The 21,272-nt window shown below is 41.9% G+C and overlaps 1 protein-coding gene across 1 annotated transcript in view; it reads right to left on the bottom strand.

The window, feature by feature from the left end:
* The window catches only part of iffo1b (intermediate filament family orphan 1b), a 63,468-nt gene that overhangs the window by 19,042 nt on the left and 23,154 nt on the right, over nt 1-21,272 (bottom strand). Inside the window, exons 3-5 of the mRNA XM_056475255.1 lie at nt 21,145-21,240; nt 12,901-13,041; nt 1,004-1,191 (exon numbers count right to left, since the gene is read on the bottom strand). Coding sequence (XP_056331230.1) covers nt 1,004-1,191; nt 12,901-13,041; nt 21,145-21,240 — 425 coding nt within the window. The remainder of the gene's footprint in view (nt 1-1,003; nt 1,192-12,900; nt 13,042-21,144; nt 21,241-21,272) is intronic.

Below are 21,272 nucleotides of genomic sequence, written 5' to 3' on the forward strand. Positions count from 1 at the left end.
TCAGAATACAATTTAAGATATTTTAGATGAAATTTGGGAGCACTCTGATCCTCCATAGCAACATTCCTGAGAAGAAACCATTGTCAAAAAATTCCATGTGACTTTATTGGTTCAACTGTAATCTTATGAAGCTCCAAGAACACTGTTGTGCACCAAAAAAAAAAACAACCTGTAATTACTGAAACTGAAAAAATCCTGAAATTACTTTGTCAGTCTGTTTTCCGCGTCAGATGAGAGAGCATGTTGCGTTTCTGACCCTAATGGCAATATGCCAGATTGCCTATAGGAAATGTGCACTCTAATCTGATGGAGAAGGGAAGACACGCAAACAAAGCCATTTCGTCACCTTAGAATTATAAGGTTCTAGCTGATATTTTTGTCAAAATTGAGTTATCGACATATTCTTATTAAATGACTACTTATTTACATTACGGGATGTTTTTTTTTTAATAAGTTGTTTACATTTTAAGATTTTTTTTATTTAAAAAACAAATGTTACACACATACTGTTTGCTTTAGGGTATGCAACAACTTTGAAGCTCAATATATCAATATTCTTCAGAACCTTATATTTCCAAGGTGACGATTTGTGCCATTTTATTGGCAAACAAAAATCTTCTTGGGGATTTGTATGTTTACAGTTGAACTACTGAAAATACATTCAATGTTTTGACAATGTTTATGGTTCCCTTTCTGGACTTTGAACATCTTGAGAAGATTGCTGTATATAGAGGGAGCAAAAGCTCATCTAAAATATCTTAACTTGTGTTCCGAAGAAGAATGAAAGTCTCAGGGGATTGGAATGACATGAGGGTGAGTAATTAATAACAGAATATTCTTTTTTTGAGTGCACTAACCCAAGTGTTATTTTTGTTGTGCTTTTACTTTGTTCCAACTCTTTTTTACTCCCAGTGAAGACTGAAAAGGCATTTGCACGAGCAAACTAAGCCCCTTAGAAAGCACAGCTCTGACCAAACATTGCAAAGCATTTGTAATCTCTCACAGTTGGGTCAACATTCTTTGCATCTCCTCATTGATTTGCAGGGTTGAAGGGGTGCAGACTTCATCCTCTCGCGCACCACCTCCATCACTCTCAGAGGTGCTGACTGGCTCATCTGTCTCACTGCCATTGGCAGGTTGTGAGGCTTGTTTACGGGCACGAGAGGTGATGGCATTTTGAGGGCTTGGAACCTTAAAGGGAAAGAGAAAAGGTTGGTTAGTTCATTTAATAACTTACATTTTTTTAACCCAGCATAGTACTGAAACAAACACACACAAAGGTTTATACAGCAGGTTGGACGGCTCCCTCTTTCACACATAAGGCAATACACATCAGTTCTATGTGACACTAAAGCAGACATTAGCAGAAAATCACAGCAGCTGAGTCAGAAACATAGAGTGGAGGCAGGGATGTCATCGGATTTTACAAAGGTGCAAGATTACACATAGGTGACATTCACAGCAATCTCTTTTTTTCACTAAAACATTGAATCTGAAAACAATATCTGATTGGAGCATGGTGATAATATAATTTATATTTTACAGTAATACTCAGGTGCAGCTAGAGCTGATTGTATTATTCCACTTAGAAAAACTTCTTTAGGTTAAGCTTGTTTTTCTTTTAAAGCATCACATCAGTGGAATTTAATACCACAATCTGTTAGAGAATGTGAAACTTTTAAGTCATTTAAGTCTAATCTTAAGAAATGGCTTTTTAATAATCAACATTGTGAGCTTTTTTATATTGTTGTTGTTGTTGTTTATTTGAGTATTGTTTTTAGTTTGAATTTGTATTTTAACAATCCCTTTAATATCCGGCTAAGGGACATCCAATGAAAACTAGAGCTAATGTGGGCACATTTACGTTCTTGGGAAATGTTAATTAATGTACACTATCCCTTGTTGTGAAAAATAAATAAATTTAAACTTAAGCAAGCAGCTGAGATATGTTGAGATTCAAACCAAGCGATGTTTTGAGGCAATTCTTTTTCTTTCTTTTTTGTAAAGAACGTGATTTTACTCATCAAATATAAAACATATTGACAACAGTGACAGAAAATACATTTATAATGGTGCAAATTATTTTCATTTAAATAAACCTGTTTCTGAATCTCAAAATCTAAAAAAATACCTAGCATGATTTCCACAAAAATATTAAGCAGCACAGCTGTTTCCTGGTGTGGCAAATCAGCATATTTTAATGATTGATGAAGGATCATATGACACTGAAGTAGTGTAGTAACAGAGTTAATATACATTTTAGTCATTATAAATGAATATATACAATTCTAACAAAAGTTTGCTAAAAAAATGAAGCCCTGATAAGCATTAAAAAATATTCTTACCCAAACTTTTTAATGGCAGTGTTGAAAATATACAGTTGACAGCGGATTCGAATGCTATCACTTGATTGAATGGGTGTTATCAGTGGTTATTAGCTGATAGATATGGGCCAGTAGGGGCCTTCTGCACCTAATAGTAGGATCAGAAGGCTGTTATCATCTATTCACATGGTTAAACAGCATATCACATACGGCTGCGGCAGTTAATGAGAATTATTTATATTATTTATTAAATTTCCCACAAATTGGGGATGGACGTCGGACGGCAGATGGAGTAGACGTGTCTACGTGCATCTCCCGCTATTTCTGTGATTTTGTAGCCACTTTGTACATAAAATCGTCTGTAAACCTTACCACAACGACGTAGTTTATATTCCAATATCAACATGACCTCAAAATCGAGGAAACAAACTAAAAAGGACACCAAAACGGACTTTGCTGACAACGTCTCCAGCGAGCTCAAAATGGCGGAGATTGCGAAGCTGTTGGAGGAACACCGCCAGGCCTTATCAGCCGAATTTAAGTCAACCATATCCTCACTCGAGTCTAAAATCGACTGTGTTCAAGTTGCGGTAGCAGAACATTCTTCTAAGATTGCTTCTCTTGAATCTAATGCTAACGCTGTTGACGAGCGCATGTTAACGCTGGAAGCGACCTGCGCCGCCCTATCTGACAGTAACGCTAAGCTGCTCGCGAAAGTCACTGATCTTGAATCACGGAGCCGCCGAAATAACATCCGCATAATCGGCCTACCAGAATCGATGGAGGGACCACGACCCTCTGCCTTCTTTTCACAACTTCTATTCGATACTATGGGAAAGGATGTTCTTTCTTCTCCACCGGAGATTGACCGAGCCCACAGGGCTCTCGTCAACAAACCTGCGGCCGGTGAAAAGCCACGAGCTGTCATCATTCGGTTACACCGATATCAACAAAAGGAAATGATAATCCGTGAAGCGAGAGCTAAAAGAGGGAAACTGATGTACCAAGGCCACCCAATTGCCATATACGAGGACTATGCGCCTGAGGTGATGGCACAACGCTCTAAATACCGACGGGTGATGGAGGAGTTGTACAATTTGGGGCTCAGACCAGCTTTGCTTTTTCCTGCGAGACTGTCCATTAGAGCCAAAGACGGGAGTCGAAGATCGTTTACATCTGTGTCTGAAACTGAGGAGTATTTGCGTTCTATCCGGTCTGCCTCTCCTCCTTGAGGTAGTTGTAAGTCAAAATACCTGACGCACAGTCGGCTGCGTGCACTCTCAAACGCGCTGTTTTCAAAGAACGCTACGATCAGGTACAATACAGATGTTAAGTGTTGCACATACGATGTTTAGTTATGCTGACCATTTATTGTCATTATCATTATTTGTTTTATTTTAGTTCCTTTCTAACATTTCTGATAAAACTGGGAAACTGAACCTTTTTTTTTTTTTTTGCGACGAACAATTTAAGCATTTACATTATCAAGAGGACGAACTCACAATGTTTTTTTTTTAATCCCTGTTATTACAGTAGTATAATTTTAATTCTGTTTATTTCAATTATACTCTGACTTTGTGTTTTTTTTTAATCGGAATGGTCACAGCATTGTTTATTTATGTTATGTGCATCAGGGTTTGTTCACTGTATTGGTTACTATAGTAAGAAATATTAGAGGTCTGTTTAGGTGCCTTATTTGGTCATCTATCAATATATGGTTATTGCTATTATACAACTGATAGGTAATACATGGTATTCTATTGTTATTTGTTTCTTTTGTCTTTTAGAAGTTTCTAAAGATATTTAGATGTTTTTTTGTATTTTTTTCTAACCATTTGACATTTTGAAAGTCAGGTTTCAGATTATTCTGTTCTGTTCTGTAACATAGCCTACTAATTTTTGTGATTTTAATTTTTTTGAAAAAGCGGGAGTACCTAACCTAGAAAGGTAGAAGTGGTTATTGATGTGGAGCCTGAATGCTCAGTTAGGGTTTTTCTATGGGGAGTATCTTATATTTATTTCATTTATTTATTTATTTATTTTGCTTTCTTGTTTTTTTCTGGTTTTCTTTGCTAACTTTTTTAGGCCCTCTATTTTCCTTTCTTCAGTTTGGATTATCAACTTGGAGTCTGTCAAAATCAGTATTTTAGGAAATGGCTAGCATAACCACAGTGAATGGCAATGAGATGCGTCTAATCTCCTGGAATGTCAAAGGAATTAATAACAGGATCAAGGCTGGCAACGTTTTATTACATTTAAAACATCTAAAGGCGGATATTATGTTTCTACAAGAAACACATCTAAAATCTTCCGATTTGATACGAATCAAGAGACCTTGGATGGGTAATTTTTACCATTCCAAATTTTCTCAAAGAGCTCGTGGGGCAGCTATTATAATGCATAGAAAGGTCATGTTTGAAGAGTCCCATATAATTTCTGATCCAAATGGCCGTTTTGTAGTAGTCCAAGGCAAGCTAAATAATGTCCCAGTCATTCTGGCCTCAGTTTATGCTCCCAATTGGGATGATGACAACTTTTTTGTTAATTTTTTTTCTATTCTTCCAAATGTGGCTGACCACCATATACTTATTGGGGGGGATTTCAACCTGGTTCAAGATATTGTGTTGGATAGATCTTCTTCTAAGCAATCAGTTTTATCCAAGTCGGCAAAGATAGTGTCAGACTATACTTCTCAGCTGGGTATCTCTGACCCTTGGAGACACAAACATCCTCAGGATAAGGTCTACTCTTTTTTCTCACATGTGCATCATACATTTTCAAGGATTGATTTCTTTCTTCTCGATAACAAATTGTTGAACTGTGTCAAGGCATGTACCTATCACACAATAGTAATTTCCGATCATTCCCCTGTATCCATAGATGTAGTTTTAGTCCCTAACAGATTTACATCCCCAATCTGGAGATTGGACTCTTCTAGATTATCAGATGACAATTTTAAAAACTTTCTAGCTTCAAAAATTAATTTGTATTTTGAACTTAATCAGACCCCAGATATCAATAGTCTAACTCTTTGGGAAGCTTTTAAAGCCTTTATGCGGGGGCAGATTATTTCTTTTATATCTCACTTGAAGAAAACCGAAACTTTCAGATTGTCTTCAATCACAGATGATCTGCACAAATTAGATATATTATATGCCTCTTCCCCCTCTCCTTCCCTTTATAATAAAAGAGTACAGCTACATACAGAACATAATCTACTACTGACAAATACAATAGCAAGACAACTTAGACAAAGCAAGCAACATTTCTTTGAACATGGGGACAAAGCCGGTAAGCTTTTGGCTCACCAAGCACGTACGGTGTATGTCTCAAGGTGGATTTCAAAAGTCAAAGCGCCAACAGGTGAATTGATATCAGATCAAAAAGGGATTAACTCTGTATTTTTAGATTACTATAAAACATTATATATGTCAGAAAATTCCTCAAACTTTACAAGCTGGGATTCCCTCAATGCTTTAACTTTTCCAAAAATTGATGAAACTCTTGCTATTAATTTAGGTAGTCCTATCTCTGAGGTAGAGATACAAGATGCAATTAAATCTATGCAATCTGGTAAATCACCAGGTCCGGACGGTTTCACAACCGAGTTTTATAAGTCATTTGCCTCCTCACTAACCCCAATCTTAGCAAGACTATATAATGATGCATTTAAAGAAGGCCACCTCCCACCCACTTTATGCGAAGCTTCAATTTCATTGCTTCTTAAAAAAGATAAAGACCCCACCAACTGTAGCAGTTATAGGCCTGTGTCACTGCTCAATGTCGACTTTAAAATTTTGGCTAAAGTGTTATCATGTCGTCTCCAATCTATACTACCATCTTTAATATGTCTAGATCAGACAGGCTTTATACCAATGAGACACTCATTCTTTAATACTAGGAGACTTCTTAATATCCTCTTTTCACCTCCTTCTAATTCACCAGAAATAATTTTGTCATTAGATGCTGAGAAGGCATTTGACAGAGTGGAATGGACCTATTTATATTTTATTCTAGAGAAGTTTGGGTTTGATGCTAATTTTATCTCTTGGATTAAGTTACTTTATTCATCACCAGTTGCGTCAGTTTACACTAATGGCTTGAATTCACCCCTTTTCTTCCTTCAACGTGGGACACGACAGGGCTGTCCCCTTTCTCCCTTACTTTTTAACCTTGCTATAGAGCCTCTAGCTATATGGCTCCGTAGCCATAATGGTTTTGAGGGAATATCACGATACGGCTTAGTCCATAAACTTTCACTCTATGCTGACGATCTGTTACTCTACATTTCTAATCCAGTCACCTCCCTACCAATGATTTTGGACATTCTAAATAAATTCAGTCATCTCTCAGGTTATAAAGTAAATTTACAGAAAAGTGAACTATTTTTTGTCAACTCTGAAGCGAGTAAGATCTCATATTCACTTTTTCCTTTTAGAATAGCTACAAGTGGGTTCAAATACCTTGGCATTTTCTTTACCAACTCATTCAATAACTTATTTATTAATAATTTTCAACCAGTGGTTGATAAAATCAAATCACACTTTTCTAAATGGTCGTCACTTCCTCTATCCCTTGTAGGCCGTATTAATTTAGTAAAAATGGTTATTTTACCTAAATTTCTTTATCTTTTTCAACATGTTCCAATTTTCATTAAGAAATCTTTTTTTACTAATTTGGATGGTATTTTACGTTCATTTATCTGGGTTAACAAGCCTGCACGCCTCAAGAAATCAGTTCTCCAACTTCCTAAATCCAAAGGAGGACTTGCGCTTCCTAACTTCCAACAATATTACTGGGCTTGTAATATTAATAAGATTCTCTACTGGAAGAATCCTCCTCAAACTGAAAACTGTGCCCCCTGGGTTCACTCAGAGATAGTGTCAACAAAAGGCACTCTGCACTCAGTTATTAGCTCCCAGCTTCCATTAATTATCAATGCAATCTCCTCTAACTTGGTTGTCATTAACACAATTAAAATTTGGGTTCAATTCAGAAAGCATTACGGCTTGCATAAAACATCTATCCATACACCTATCTTGAACAATAAATTTTTCTCACCATCTTGTTTTGATAACACTTTTCGCATTTGGGCAGCTAATGGACTCGTTGAGGTTAAGGATTTATATGAAGATGGGGTATTCGCACCTTTTTCATCTCTATCCACTAAATACAATCTCCCCAACAGTCATTTGTTTCGTTTCTTTCAGGTCAGACACTTTGTTAAGAAATTGTTTCCCCACTTTCCTAACCGCCCTCCTGAACACCATCTTGACTATTTTTTCAGTTTAGATACGGGTCAGAAACATTTAATATCAGCAATTTATAATTTAATAAGTACACTAAATGAAAATCCTATAGCTTCTCTCAAAGAATCTTGGGAAAATGACCTTGGTGTTGATATTACAGAAGAACAATGGGAGGATATTTTAAAGAGGGTCCACTCCTCTTCTATATGCGCCAGACATGGCCTAATGCAGTGTAAAGTGCTCCATAGAGCTCATTTAACCAATGCCAAATTAGCCAAATTTTTCCCTGATAGAAGTGATGCCTGTCATCGTTGTAAGCAGTCTCCTGCCAATCATCTTCATATGTTCTGGAGTTGCCCCCAATTGAAAAATTTCTGGTCCAGTATTTTTGACACACTGAATAAATCTATTAACACAAATCTAGACCCTAACCCCTTGACAGCTCTTTTTGGTATTTCAGAGAGAGCTGACTTGACTGTTGCATCTCGCCAAGTTATTGCTTTTTCCACTCTTTTAGCTAGACGAGCCATTCTTCTCAAATGGAAACAGGTGATTCCTCCATCACATGACATGTGGATCCGAGAAATCTTTAGTTGCATAAAACTTGAGAAATTAAGATGTTTACTCGCAGGATCTCTCAAATCTTTTTACAAGACCTGGAACCCTGTTTTAGACTATATCAAAGGCTTACCCTGCTCAGTTGATATCAGATCTAATACACAGTAAATAATTGGAAAGAGAAAATATTGACTCCTTAATGTGAACTTTTTTTCCGATCTTATTTATTTTTATTTTATTTATTCAAAATTTTTTTATTTTTTTATTTATTCATTTATTTATTTTTATTTTTTTGCTCTTATCGTATACTTGCTCATTTATCATTAATATTTTTTTTAAAAAGAATTTCCTTTATTTTTAATTTATTATCATTATGTTTACTTTCCTTTAGAGGATATGTTTGTTTATAATTCATAAATTAAATTTATTTTATTTTGAGGGGATAGTGGGGAAAATAAGAAAAATAAGACAAACTGTAATTTTTCCTATGTTGCATTGTATACAGTGATGTATTGTCTTGTTAAACACCAATAAAAAAAAAAAAAAAAAAAAAAAAAAAAATTTCCCACAAATTGTTTATTAATGTCTACCCCTATCCCCAACCCAAAACCCAACCATCACAGTAATGTAAAAACAGATCTGGATCTAGAGTCTTCTCTATTAGTATAGCTGATTAACCATGTGAATGGATGATAACAGCCTTTTTAATCTAGAAGGCGCAGAAGGCCCCTACTGGCACATATCTATCAGCTGATAACCACTTAAAACGCCCATTTAATCGAGTGATAAGTTCGAAGAGGGTCCAGTTGAAGACAAAATTATTAGATCTTCTGTGAAATTTGCATTCTTTTTCAAATATTTGCTTTGTTCTAATGGATTAAAATTTAGTCCAACACATTTTTAAACATACTAGTTTTTAATAACGAATTTTTGTCTTTGGTTTTTGCCATGATGACAGTACATAATATTTTATATTTTATTTTGTAAGATACTAGTCAGTTTAAAGTGCCATTTAAAGACTTTGTGCAGTAGGTGATCTGCCAAAATGCTAACCAGTTAGCATAATATCTTTGAAAACACAATCCCTCCCCTGCCGTCCAAAGCCACGCCTCCTGAAATCATGAACATGCCCCTTAAAGATGTATAACAAATGTGGCCGATTAGACACATAATTATTTTGCTTTATTCCACAAATGATACACCATCAACCTCTCCTACCCAGAAAAAGACTGGATTGTCAGTGTGTAATACGATTCCAAGGTTGATACGACATGAAGGAATGCTCAGAAACGGACACACAGACATGGTCAAACTTCTATAAGCTCCTTGCTTAAGACTGATATTTATTGTCACGACCACCAGCGGTCTAACAACCAGAGATCGCTGGTAAACACTCATCGCTGGTAAACAATCAGCCTGTATATGGACAGCAGATCTCAGTCATGCAACACACACACTCACCTGCTCTGGGTCACCATTGATTAGACACTCACAGCTGAAGCTGCTTTTGGACTGATTACACAGACTATATATACACCTCTCAAACACGCTGTTGTGGCTGAGTCTTGTTAGCTGTATAGTGACATTACAACGCATTTCCTTTGTCTTGCTTTGCCTTGTTTTGATCCTCGCATAGTTTATCTGTTTATCCCTGTCTGCCGCTTGCCTTCTGACCATCTGTTATTTTGACTACTACTCTGGATTGCCCTTATACATCTATTTGCACCTGTGCTGACCATTGCTTACCCGACTTCCATAATAAAACCCTGCATTTGGATCCTCACCTGCGTTGTTAGCAGCGTCACTTCCCAGGTTACACTTATATTGTAAACCTTTATTCTCTTTATGTGTAATCATGTGTATTGCAACAAGTCTCTTGCTCATGTATTAATATTATGGTTTTAATACTCCTGCAATCAATGTTTAACTCTACCACAGCTAAACAAGATCATAGATGGTTCATGTTTGATGTCCCTGCAAAGCTAATTTTGTGTACTGAATGATTGTTTACATTTTATGTTAATACGTGTGCAACATTTTACATTTTAAGAAAATTTAAACATTTATGCATCATCTTACACCCAAAATGCCTATGCAAATCCCCATCATTTGGAACAAAAGACTATAAGATGTTCCTTGGGGGAGTACTTCTCATTGGTCAACTTAGCTCCTAAAGGGGTGGGTACAATTTATTCTTATAAAAGCTGGTGACTAAAGGCTGATTTATACTTCTGCATCAAGCGCACACGTATGCTTCGGCGCAGCCTGCGCGTGGAAGCATAGCCCTCGCCGTGGCTGTCGCAGACGCTGGAGCACCTCTCAAAAAGTGTAACTACATGTTGCAACGGCTTGGTAGCGCAGGTGAGTGTGGGCAGGACCAAGAGCCGCGCGAACCCGTTGGAGCGAGTATTTACAAGTGTCAATTCTCAGGAAGGAGGTCCAGATGGAACATTTTGTTTTGTGTTTACCTTATGATTTAAGTTGTTGCGCATCCCATAGCGTTCAGAGGAAACAAAACACCAGCGAAAAAACACGACACAGAGGAGCATAAAAATCCTCACTGCCAGCTAGCGTTTCGGAAGTGTTATTGCAGAGCAACGCAAACAGCACATAGAACTGTAAATGCATGGCAACGTGCAAAGCATGCGCTGTGGGTCATGGCAATCCCTTGACGCAGAAGTATAAACCAGGATTAAGGCTGTGCCCCTAGAATCTAGAAGCACCCCAGGAGAACACACAGAGAACTCCAGGGAGCAGACGTGGAATGTGACAAAATGGGTAAACTGCACCGCTCAGACATTCCTATCTCCGATAACTCCGATAAGGACAAAGAGCCGACCACAAGCTAACTACGTGGCAACATTAGTTCAACAGAGAGAGTTCTTCACATCACAAAAGGAATGCAAGTAACCCCTCCAGATTACCACTGAACTGGTGTAAATTAAACATAAATGTAAAGAAACCATAGAAGAGTTAAATTGATTATTTTTGGTTTGCTTGTTTTGGTCTTATAAAATCTGAGGTTTTTCCATCATTACACTCCCTCAAACTCTTATTTTTCTTCCTTAACTCTTCTCTACAACTGTATGAATGTGTGTTTGTGTTAGGTGTTATTTTCTGTTAATAAAGTCAATAAAGTTTCATATTGTATAAAGAAAGGTGCCTGTGCATATTTATGAATCTAATGTCTTAAACTTCGATTTTTTCGGGTTTTTATTTTTGATAGCAATAGCCGCAATTGAAGTCAACTGTCTGTTTGAACGATCGATGGACTATTCGTTTGTTCGGATTTAAAGAGTCGATTATGTTGAAGCCCCGCTCAAATTAATCTTCAATTCACTTTCAGCTAATTTGCTCTAGATGACAGTAGACAATCCACTAGATCATGTCATTTGCCAGTAAGAAAACTTTATAGTACTTTATAATACCACAATTATAATACAGAAAAACTGTATTATATCTATAACGTTTTCAGTTCTGTAGCAAGCAAAACTTGTCATAATGTGCAATACTTCATGCATGCAAGAATCGCTGGTCTCACTCTCTCATGTGCTTTGTCCTTAAGCGACTACTGCATGCTTAGTGGTTGGCCGGTGGCATGCAGGAATTACACTTATTACTAAGCTATACTTACATGCTTTTTCAGACTGAATATTCAAAGTAGCACTATAACTTTATAGGGACCACATCACAGGTTGCCATTGTTCCAAAATGAATGAATGTGAATATAAAACCCACTTCACCTCAGTAAAGCAGGCTAGGTGGAATAGCGCTATTTACTTACTATTTAAATGTTTTGCTGTTAAACTAAATAAAAATCAACATTATCAGTGCTGTAAAAGGTACCTTATAAAAATGAAAATAGTAACATCAATCTTTTACCAGAATATTTAAGTGGCTGAACAACGCTTTTGTGCATATAACCCATTCATAAAACAACACAATCTACATCAGCTTTGCGTGACTAGTTTTAAAACAGAACATTACTTGGTTACCATGGTATCATCCTTCCTCCAGCGTGCAAAAGTAACTCCAATATTGATTCAGGATTTTAAAAAGATTTGATTCAGCATTTGTTTTTGCCAGTCACTCTCTCTCTCTTGTGTGCAGGTGAACAAAACGCTTGTGCATGCGTAAATGGCGGATCTGCATGAATGGTTCTGCAGATGAACAAATCTACCTTTCTTCACAGACAGTTTGGGGTAGTTATCAGAATTATGGGAATTGTCGGCGTGACACATTTTAATTGGATGAACATTTTTTAGTCTTATGCCTTACCCAGAATATAAAAATACCTATAAATACATTTAGATCATTTACTTTAATCATTACTATTGGATTGTGAAGAGGCTTTCAACCAGCACAACCAAAAATCTTTCTGAACATTTCAATCACCTACTACACCTTTAACTGGGTTAATAAGGTTAAGTTAGTGTAAATCAGAAAAACAAATCTTTAGCAGGCTAATAATATTGACCTTAGCATGTTAAAACTGTTATTTTCATTAAATAAATGTTCCCGTCAAACTAAAAGAAATAAGACTTCCTTGCTCTGTCAACTATCACTTGAGAAACATTTGAAAATTAATTAATATCTGTATGTAATTGTACAAATGACATTAAATTTAAATATATATTTTATTTAGCTTATACATTGCTCAGTAAATTAAGATATTTAGACTTTAATAGGCAGTAATTGTGCACCTACAATGGAGGTTAAACATGTAGCATAACAATAATGACTAAGATTTTGTGTGAGTGTGTGAATACCTTAAAGATCTTGATAGGATCTTCACAGTTTCTTTGTTGGGCGACATCACACAGACGAGCTGTGATGTCAATGCGTCTGCAGATGTCCATGTCCACTTTCATGGCCTTCTCCTGGATTTTACTGTCCAGCTCCGACAGGTTCTGTAGGTGTGCAGATTTGTGTGGGTATAATTGTGTCATATGAAACAAGACTAGTCAGATAACTAATAACCATTTTCTATGAAGCATTCAAATAGTATTGGAGTTTCAGATGATGTGAAACTGAAAATGTCTATTTTGGCACACAACGAGGAAAGCTGTGATGTGGGTATCATTCCTTACACACACAACTAACGGCTCATGAGTGTCTTGAACTTGTTCACCAAAACAGGCTATTTTTAACTCTTTGAACTACATGATAAATCATTTCTGGGAAGAGTATTTGATACAAAGGAGCATAATGTCTCATTTTCAGATAAATCTGTGAAACACATTGAAATAAACACATTGAAATAAACAAAGTGCTAATCGGGGAATGTGGGGGAATTCTACTCAGCAAATGACTTTGTGTGAGAACATTCATGTGAACAAAAGCTCATATGTTTCCCCAAAAAATGTGATGATGTCTCTCGAAAAATGTAAGTACCATGAATGTAGTGGCCATGAATCCACAAACTGTCCACAAGCCTGACACAAACAAACCCTTGAGTGTGTGGGATTTTTAATTTTGACTCAATTTTGAATGCGGGGAAGAATAAATGGCTGAATACGCTGCTTTTCAGTTGGTTAGTAGTGTTCTTGGTGGTGATCAACTAGTGATACCCATTAACTAGTACGCTTTGAATTTTATTGCACGAAGAAGCACAACCAGCCCTCATGAAAATGCTGTGGTACATTTTATTATGTTAGTATATATTGTGTTTGAAAAGAATGTAAATGTATGAACTGAATGTAATTCTTTTAAAAGTCTTAATTGTGTTAAAATTGCTTTCTTTGACTTATTTTATGTAATATTATTTTAAATGTAATTTCATCATTTTATCGTGTCCAAATCCACTTTAGCTATTTTAAGGACTGAAAAATGCGCCCTGGCGAATGGTCTAATAGGGTTGTGCTTTTTCTCTTAAAGAGTTATGGGTGTGTTTTGAGCATAACGTGCATTAAACAAATCAAAGTCACATCTCCCATTCCCTTTAAGAGTCAGTTGCGTTGTGCCATGGCGGATTTGCTATTTACATGGCGGACTTTGTAAGTGGAAAAACTGAACACTTCACTAGCAAGAAAACAGTTTAACAGAGCATTTGCAGCGTGAGGAGAGCCTCCTCTATTTGGCCTCTTTACTTTCTCTTTCTCTTTACTTTTACTCTTTACTCATTTACTTTTGTGGATAAGGAAACAGTGTTTTTATGCAGTAGCCTACATATTTAATTTTGTTTGTTAAGCGCAAAGATTTGTTTCAAAGATTTGTCCAAGTGATGGTTTGGAGTACGACAGTGTGTAAAAAATGGTTTAGAAAAAGCTTTGTCCCAGTAGTAAGTATTCACAACAGTAGTAAGATAAAGTAACAGTGTTGTTGGGATGTTATATGGCTCGTTTTCACTGAGTGGTACAGTTCAGTATGGTATGCATTTATTTTCGTTTACAATGTTAGAAGCACTAAAATTGCAAATTGTAGCATACCACTTTTTTGTAACCATTTCGTAGGGGTACCTAGCATAAAATATTGTACTGAACTCACTGCTTGTTTTACAGAAAATTATCACTTCATACACACACAACAAACCAGAGTAACAAAAACACAAGAAGAACTGTTTCATTAAATAATAATACATACAAATGCATAATAATAAAAAAACCTAACAAGACAATAAAGTTGAACATCAATGAACCATGCTCAAACTAAGTTTCCCCTTCGGATGGGGAACTCCAATGCTATGTGGAAACTTCCACTATGGGGATTTCGTCAGAATCCAATCATCTGAAAGAGTATAAAAACGGGCCAATGAAATGCCAATGAGTTGGCAGCGTCAGCGTGCACAGCTGGCGTCAATGACAATCAGTCATGCTATAAAGACGCAGCCAGTGCCATGCTCGACATCCTTTCGCTTTCAGAGCCTTTCACGAAGCTTCTGAGAGAGTCTTTGAGGGTATCTCCAACCTGTGTCTACAGAGAGAGATCAAGAAGCAGCTTCTCCCGGTCCAGAGCACGTATACGCAGTGGCAGATGGTCGAGCTGGGTATTTCTCCCTTGCCTGGTGTCCTTTGGGTCCGGTCCTCCAAGAGCGGTTTGTATATAGGAAAAAAGCTTTCCTAAAAGAGCAACACGGTCGTGCAGCGCGTCTTTTTCAAGACGTCACTCCGACCGTGCGTTTCTGGATGCGGTGGTTTCCTATCCCCGGATGATGGGCACGAGCACAGCGTTTCATGTCTGGGGGTCCAGCATGATAATGCGGTGCTCGCGGGCAGTGCATGCCATCACTGATGTCATGTCTGTTGCGCAGTTAAGATCGCGGCTTGCTCTTGCAAAAGAGCCACCCACCCCAGTTGTCCCCCGCACTGCGGTTGGCACTCGGGCAGATATGAGGGTTTCAGTGGGAGTAAATCCGCCGCCCCCGGGCCGCGGACCTCTCGCTCCTCCACGCGCTCCATCCAAGCTTCAGGTGAAGAGAAGCGCTCTGTCCTTGGATGGTCGCTCTCTCACCTGATGTGCTTCCCCAGGCTGCTTCGGCCGTGGCTCTGGAGATGGTTTATCCCCCAGCCCCGCGGCCGGACCGATTAGAGGGGTGTGATGTGGAGGATGAAGGCGAGACCTTCTAAGCCTCCCCATCCCCTTCTTCCTGGATGGGCACAGTAGGCTCACGCAGTGTGCTGCGTGCGCCTTCCCCCTCACCATGCACGCTATGGCCACCTACTAGCGCTACCAAGCGCAGGCGCTGGCCCTGGCCAGGCTGCGCGAGGATGGTTCTGACCCAGGACTGAGCACGCGCTCCGCACCGCAACCGACTATGCTCTTACAAAAAAAAAAAAAAAAAAAAAAAGTTGGCTGTGTGTGCCCTGGGAAGGACGATGATCACATCAGTGATCCAGGAATGCCACCTCAGGCTAAACCTGGTGATGTGCGTGACGTTGACAAAGTTCGCTTTCTTAACTCACCCATATCCCAGGCTGGCCTGTTCGGCGACACTGGCGGTGAATTCGCCCAGGAATTCACGCCGGTGATAGAGCAGTCGGAGGCGATGGGCGAGGGCTCTATCGGCGGGATTGTATGACCGCTCCCCCCCGCCGAGCCATCCACATCCACTGCTTTTTCGCCGAGGACGCCCGCCCGCAGCTTTGCTTCGCCGCCCCCGCCTGCGCCTCCGGCCACGCGGCTGCGCCGAGCATCGCGCCGCAACCAGCGTCCCCCGCCCAGGGCGCCGCTAAGTTCGGTAAAACGGACCGCGAAGCGTCCCTGAGGCGGGCCATCTGGGGAGGAGGGAATTTGCTCTTTCCCCGCTGGAGGGCGGGGCACGTTATTTAAAGGCGTAAAAAAAAAAAAAAAAAAAAAAAACGCTATCAAAATCCTCAGTGAAAGAGCACTTTTCCCCTTCTCTGGATGTGACAGCCCGAACACTGCCAGTCTGGGACGCTATGCCTTCCAGCTCGCAGGATCGGTGCATTTCGCCAATGGCTCATGGAGCAAGAGAGATTGGTCTCCTTTCTCTCCACTCCCAGCCCCTCTCCTGGAGTTTGAGTGCGAGACGAGAACATCTCCTCTCCTGCTCTCCTGTGGGACCCCAGCGCTCCCCGGATGAGCCCACTCACTCCATGCTGCCCCGCCGCTGGCACGTCAGCGATCGTGCGGGTGGGACCATTTGCGGGGGCTCTGCCTGCCTGGTTAGCGCGGGCCAGCCCATCGCAATGGCTCATCCATACGACCAGACTCAGCTATGCGATTCAGTTCGCGAAACGGCCTCCCAGGTTCACGGGCGACCAGGGTCAGTCCTGCGTCCGCCCCTGTCTTGCGAGAGGAGATTGCTGTCCTCCTGGCGAAGGATGCAATCGAGCCGGCCCTCCAGCCGAGATGGAGCGCGGGTTTTACAGCCCGCACTTCATCGTGCCCCAAAAAAAAAAAAAAAAAGCGGTGGGCTATGGCCAATCCTATATCTGCACATTTTGATCCGCTGCCTTCACAGGCTGCGCTTCGGAATGCTTACGCAGATGCGCATCACGCGATGCGTTCGTCCTCAGGATTGGTTTGCAGCAATAGATCTGAAGGACGCGTATTTTCATATCTCCACACTTCCACGCCATCGGCAGTTTCTGCGGTTTGCGTTTGAAGGTCGAGTGTGGCAATACAAGGTCCTCCCCTTCGGGCTCTCTCTGTCTCGCGGAGGGTGCCCTCGCGCCCCTTCGGCTCGCCGGCATCCGCACGCTCAATTATTTCGATGACTGGCTGATTTTTAGCCCACTCTCGGGAGCAATTGATTATGCACAGAGACAAGGTGCTCCGGCACCTACGCCCGTTGGGGTTTCAGGTCAACCGAGAAAAGAGCAAGCTCGCCCCCGTGCAGAGCATCTCCTTTCTCGGGTTGGAGCTGGACTCGATCACTATAGAGGCGCGCCTCTCACGAGAGCGCGCCGAGGTAATGCTGAACTGTCTGAGAGAGTTCGACAGGAAAAAAAGTGGTCCCCCTGAAATTATTTCAGAGGCTCCTGGGGCACATGGCATCCGTAGCCGCGGCCACGCCGCTCGGATTGCTCCATATGAGACCACTACAGCATTGGCTTCACGATCGGGTCCCCAGACGCGCATGGCATGCGGGCCCACACCGAGTGACTGTCACTGCGCTGTGTCACCGCACCCGCACCCCCTGGAAAGGACCCCTCCTTCCTACGGGCCAGTGTGCCCCTAGGTCAGGCGTCCAGGCAGGCTGTCGTTTCGGCAGATGCCTCCAGTATGGGGTGGGGGGGCCGTGTGTAGCGGGCATGCTGCTGCGGACCTGTGGAGGGGAACCCAGCTGCATTGGCATATCAACTGCCTAGAGCTGTTGGCAGTGTTTCTCGCTCTGCGCCGCTTTTTACCGGTGCTGAGGGGGCAACACGTGCTGGTCAGGACGGACAGCACGGCCGCGGTAGCGTATTCCATCTGGATGGGGGGTATACGCTCCCGCTGCATGTCTCAGCTCGCTCGCCGTCTGCTCCTCTGGAGTCATATGCGGCTGAAGTCGCTGCTTGCTATTCACACCCCGGATGGGCTCAACCGTGCGGCCAACAGGCTCTCACAGCAGCTCCTTCCCCGGGAGAATGGCGACTCCACCCCGAGTCATGCGTAAGTATGCACTCCCCCCAGTGAGCCTACTCGCGCAGTTTCTGTGCAAGGTCAGGGAGGACGAGGGGCAGGTCTTGCTAGTTGCGCCCCTGGCCCAACCGGACCTGGATATCAGAACTCTCCCTCCTCGCGACGCCCCCCCTGGCGAGTCCCTTTGAGAGAGGACCTACTCTCTCAGGGACAGGGCACCATCTGGCACCCTCGCTTAGTTCTGTGGAACCTCCACGTGGGGTCCATAAGACGCGACGAGGAAGACTTAGGTAACCTACCGGTGGTGGTGGTTAATACCATCACTCAGGCTAGTGCACCCTCTACGAGGCATGCCTACGCCCTGGAGTGGAGTCTATTCACTGAGTGGTGCGCTTCTCGCCGAGAAGACCCCCGATCTTGCCAGATCAGTGTTGTGCTTTCTTTCCTTCAGGGCAGGTGGAGCGAAGGCTGTCGCGCTCCACACTGAGGGTTTACGTGGCCACCATCTCCGCTCATCATGATGCGTGGATGGCGGCACCGTGGGGAGGCATAACCTCATCATCCAGTTCCTCAGAGGTGCTAGGTGGATGTTTACACCCCGCCCCCCTCTCATACCCTCTTGAGATCTCGCGATAGTGCTACGAGCCTACGTGGGGATCCCTTCGAACCACTCGACTCAGTATCCTTGAGATTTCTGTCCTTGAAGACAGCTCTGCTGGTCGTGTTGGCATCTGTTAAGAGGGTTAGGTACCTGGAGGCATTTTCGGTCAGTGACTCGTGCCTAGAATTCGGGCCGGCCTACTCTCACGTTGTCCTGAGACCCCGGCCCGGCTATGTGCCCAAGGTTCCTACCACGCCGTTTAAGAATCAGGTAGTGAGCCTGCAAGCGCTGCCCACGGAGGAGGCAGACCCAGCCCTTTCATTGTTGTGTCCTGTTCGCGCTTTGCGAATATATGTGGACCACACTCAGAGCCTTAGATCCTCTGACCAGCTCTTTGTCCATTACAGTGGTCGGCAGATGGGAAGTGCCGTATCTAAACAGAGGTTGGCCCACTGGATAGTGGATGCCATCTCCCTCGCCTTTGGGCCAGGGTGAGCCGTGTCCCCCGGGGGTGAGATCGCACTCCACTACGGAGCGTTAGCACGCGGCGCCTCTCTGACAGACATTTGTAGAGCTACGGGTTGGGTGACACCCAATACATTTGCAAGGTTACAATCTGCGAGTGGAGCCGGTTTCCTCAAGGGTATTAGGCAACCCTTGGTGATTGAGGAAACGATTCGGTTGAGGTGTCGAAACACGCTTGCTGCGCCACTCTCCCTAACCCGGAGATACGTGCGCTTTTTCAGCTTTGTCAGTTTAGTTCCCCATTTCTTGGCGAACCCTGCAGAGTTCCTCCGAGGCCCCCAGCACCTGACTCAGCGGAAGAGTCAGGTGTTGGCCCGTTACGTTGTCGGCATGCCCGCTGGTCAGCCCGCGTTCTGGGTATAGGTGCCTGCTATGTGTGATCCCCGCTGGCGATCCCATACGTTCACTCAGCCACGGTATAGTCCCCCCTTCTAGGGCAGGCTCGTGTCTTCCCTCCCCGCTAACCATCCTTATGCAAGGACTCCCCATCTCTGGGCTAGTCCATAGGTTGTCACCAGGTCTCCCCTCTGGGTAACAGGTGAGCTCCGCAGCGTCCTCCCTATTGGGACTGAACGCTTTCCCAACGTACTGTCGTATCAAAACCGATTTTACTGGGTTATTGCGACTCCCCGAAAAACATAACTGTTCTGAACAGGTAAGTGAGGGCCAGGGGACACGTTGGAAGACTGTGTCTCGGGGCGTTGTAGGTGCGCTCGCTCTACTGCGTGGCACACCCTTCGCCAGGGACGCAGTAAGGTTCTTTCGTTGTGGCGTTTTCCATAGATTTCCCCATAGTGGAAGTTTCCCCATAGCATTGGAGTTCCCCATCCGAAGGGGAACGCTACGGTTACTAAAGTAACCCTTCGTTCCCCGAGGGGGGGAACGGAAATGCTGTTCCTTCGCCACAACGATTGTCCCTTAGCTGTTGAGCGTGAAAGTCTCTTCAGCTAGAAAAGGATGTCGAGCATGGCACTGGCTGCGTCTTTATAGCATGACTGATTGTCATTGACGCCAGCTGTGCACGCTGACGCTGCCAACTCATTGGCATTTCATTGGCCCGTTTTTATACTCTTTCAGATGATTGGATTCTGACGAAATCCCCATAGTGGAAGTTTCCACATAGCATTTCCGTTCCCCCCCTCGGGGAACGAAGAGTTACTTTAGTAACCGTAGCGTTTTCTATTCTTGTCAAGTGACCAGTTGTTTAAAATTTGTTCCATAGTTATTTACAGGGCCTATAACATTTTGTGTTTAATCGTGTAAAGAATTAGAGGCGGTGTTTCCTTTCTTTATTTGTGCATGCTTGCCAATTGTCTATATTTGAAATAATGAACTTAAGTGTGCAAACACACAATAAATGAACGGCCTGTACAGCAAAGGTTTTCTATTCTTGTCAAGAGACCAGTTGTTTAAAATTTGTTCCATAGTTATTTACAGGGCCTCTAATATGTCATGTTTAAATGTGTGTAAAGTATTAGGGCTGGTGTTTCCTTGGTGTGGTCGGGTTTTAACAAATACATTTAATTTAATTAACTCATAAATCATTAGGTTCAAGAGCATGCTTTTTAAAGTAAAAGTATCAGTATCAGTATCGGCATAGATATCGGCAACACTTGCCCTGTGTTTACTTGGTATCGGATAGATACCAAATTTTGCAATATCGCCCAGCCCTAATTTGTAATAATGAACTTAAAGCTTTCTGTAGCTGTACCACTCAGTGGAAACGAGGCATCAGTGTTTGAAACTGAAAGCTATTTTTAGTTGAGTGGTTATTTCCTGTGTGTTCAGTGAGTTTGCAGTATGCATTTACAAGAGGCAGCTGTGTGTACTGAGAGTGTGTTTTGCTTCTGACACTCACATTGCTCATGAGTCCTTTAAAGAGCACAAGTTCAGCTTTCAGCTGTTGGACCGTGAGGGCCAATTCATCCTGACATACTTCACTCTCCTGCAGGTCCTACACATATAGACAAACACATAGGTAATATT

The sequence above is a fragment of the Danio aesculapii genome, chromosome 16 (assembly GCF_903798145.1).
Source record: "Danio aesculapii chromosome 16, fDanAes4.1, whole genome shotgun sequence".
In the NCBI taxonomy this organism is placed as follows: Eukaryota; Metazoa; Chordata; class Actinopteri; order Cypriniformes; family Danionidae; genus Danio; species Danio aesculapii.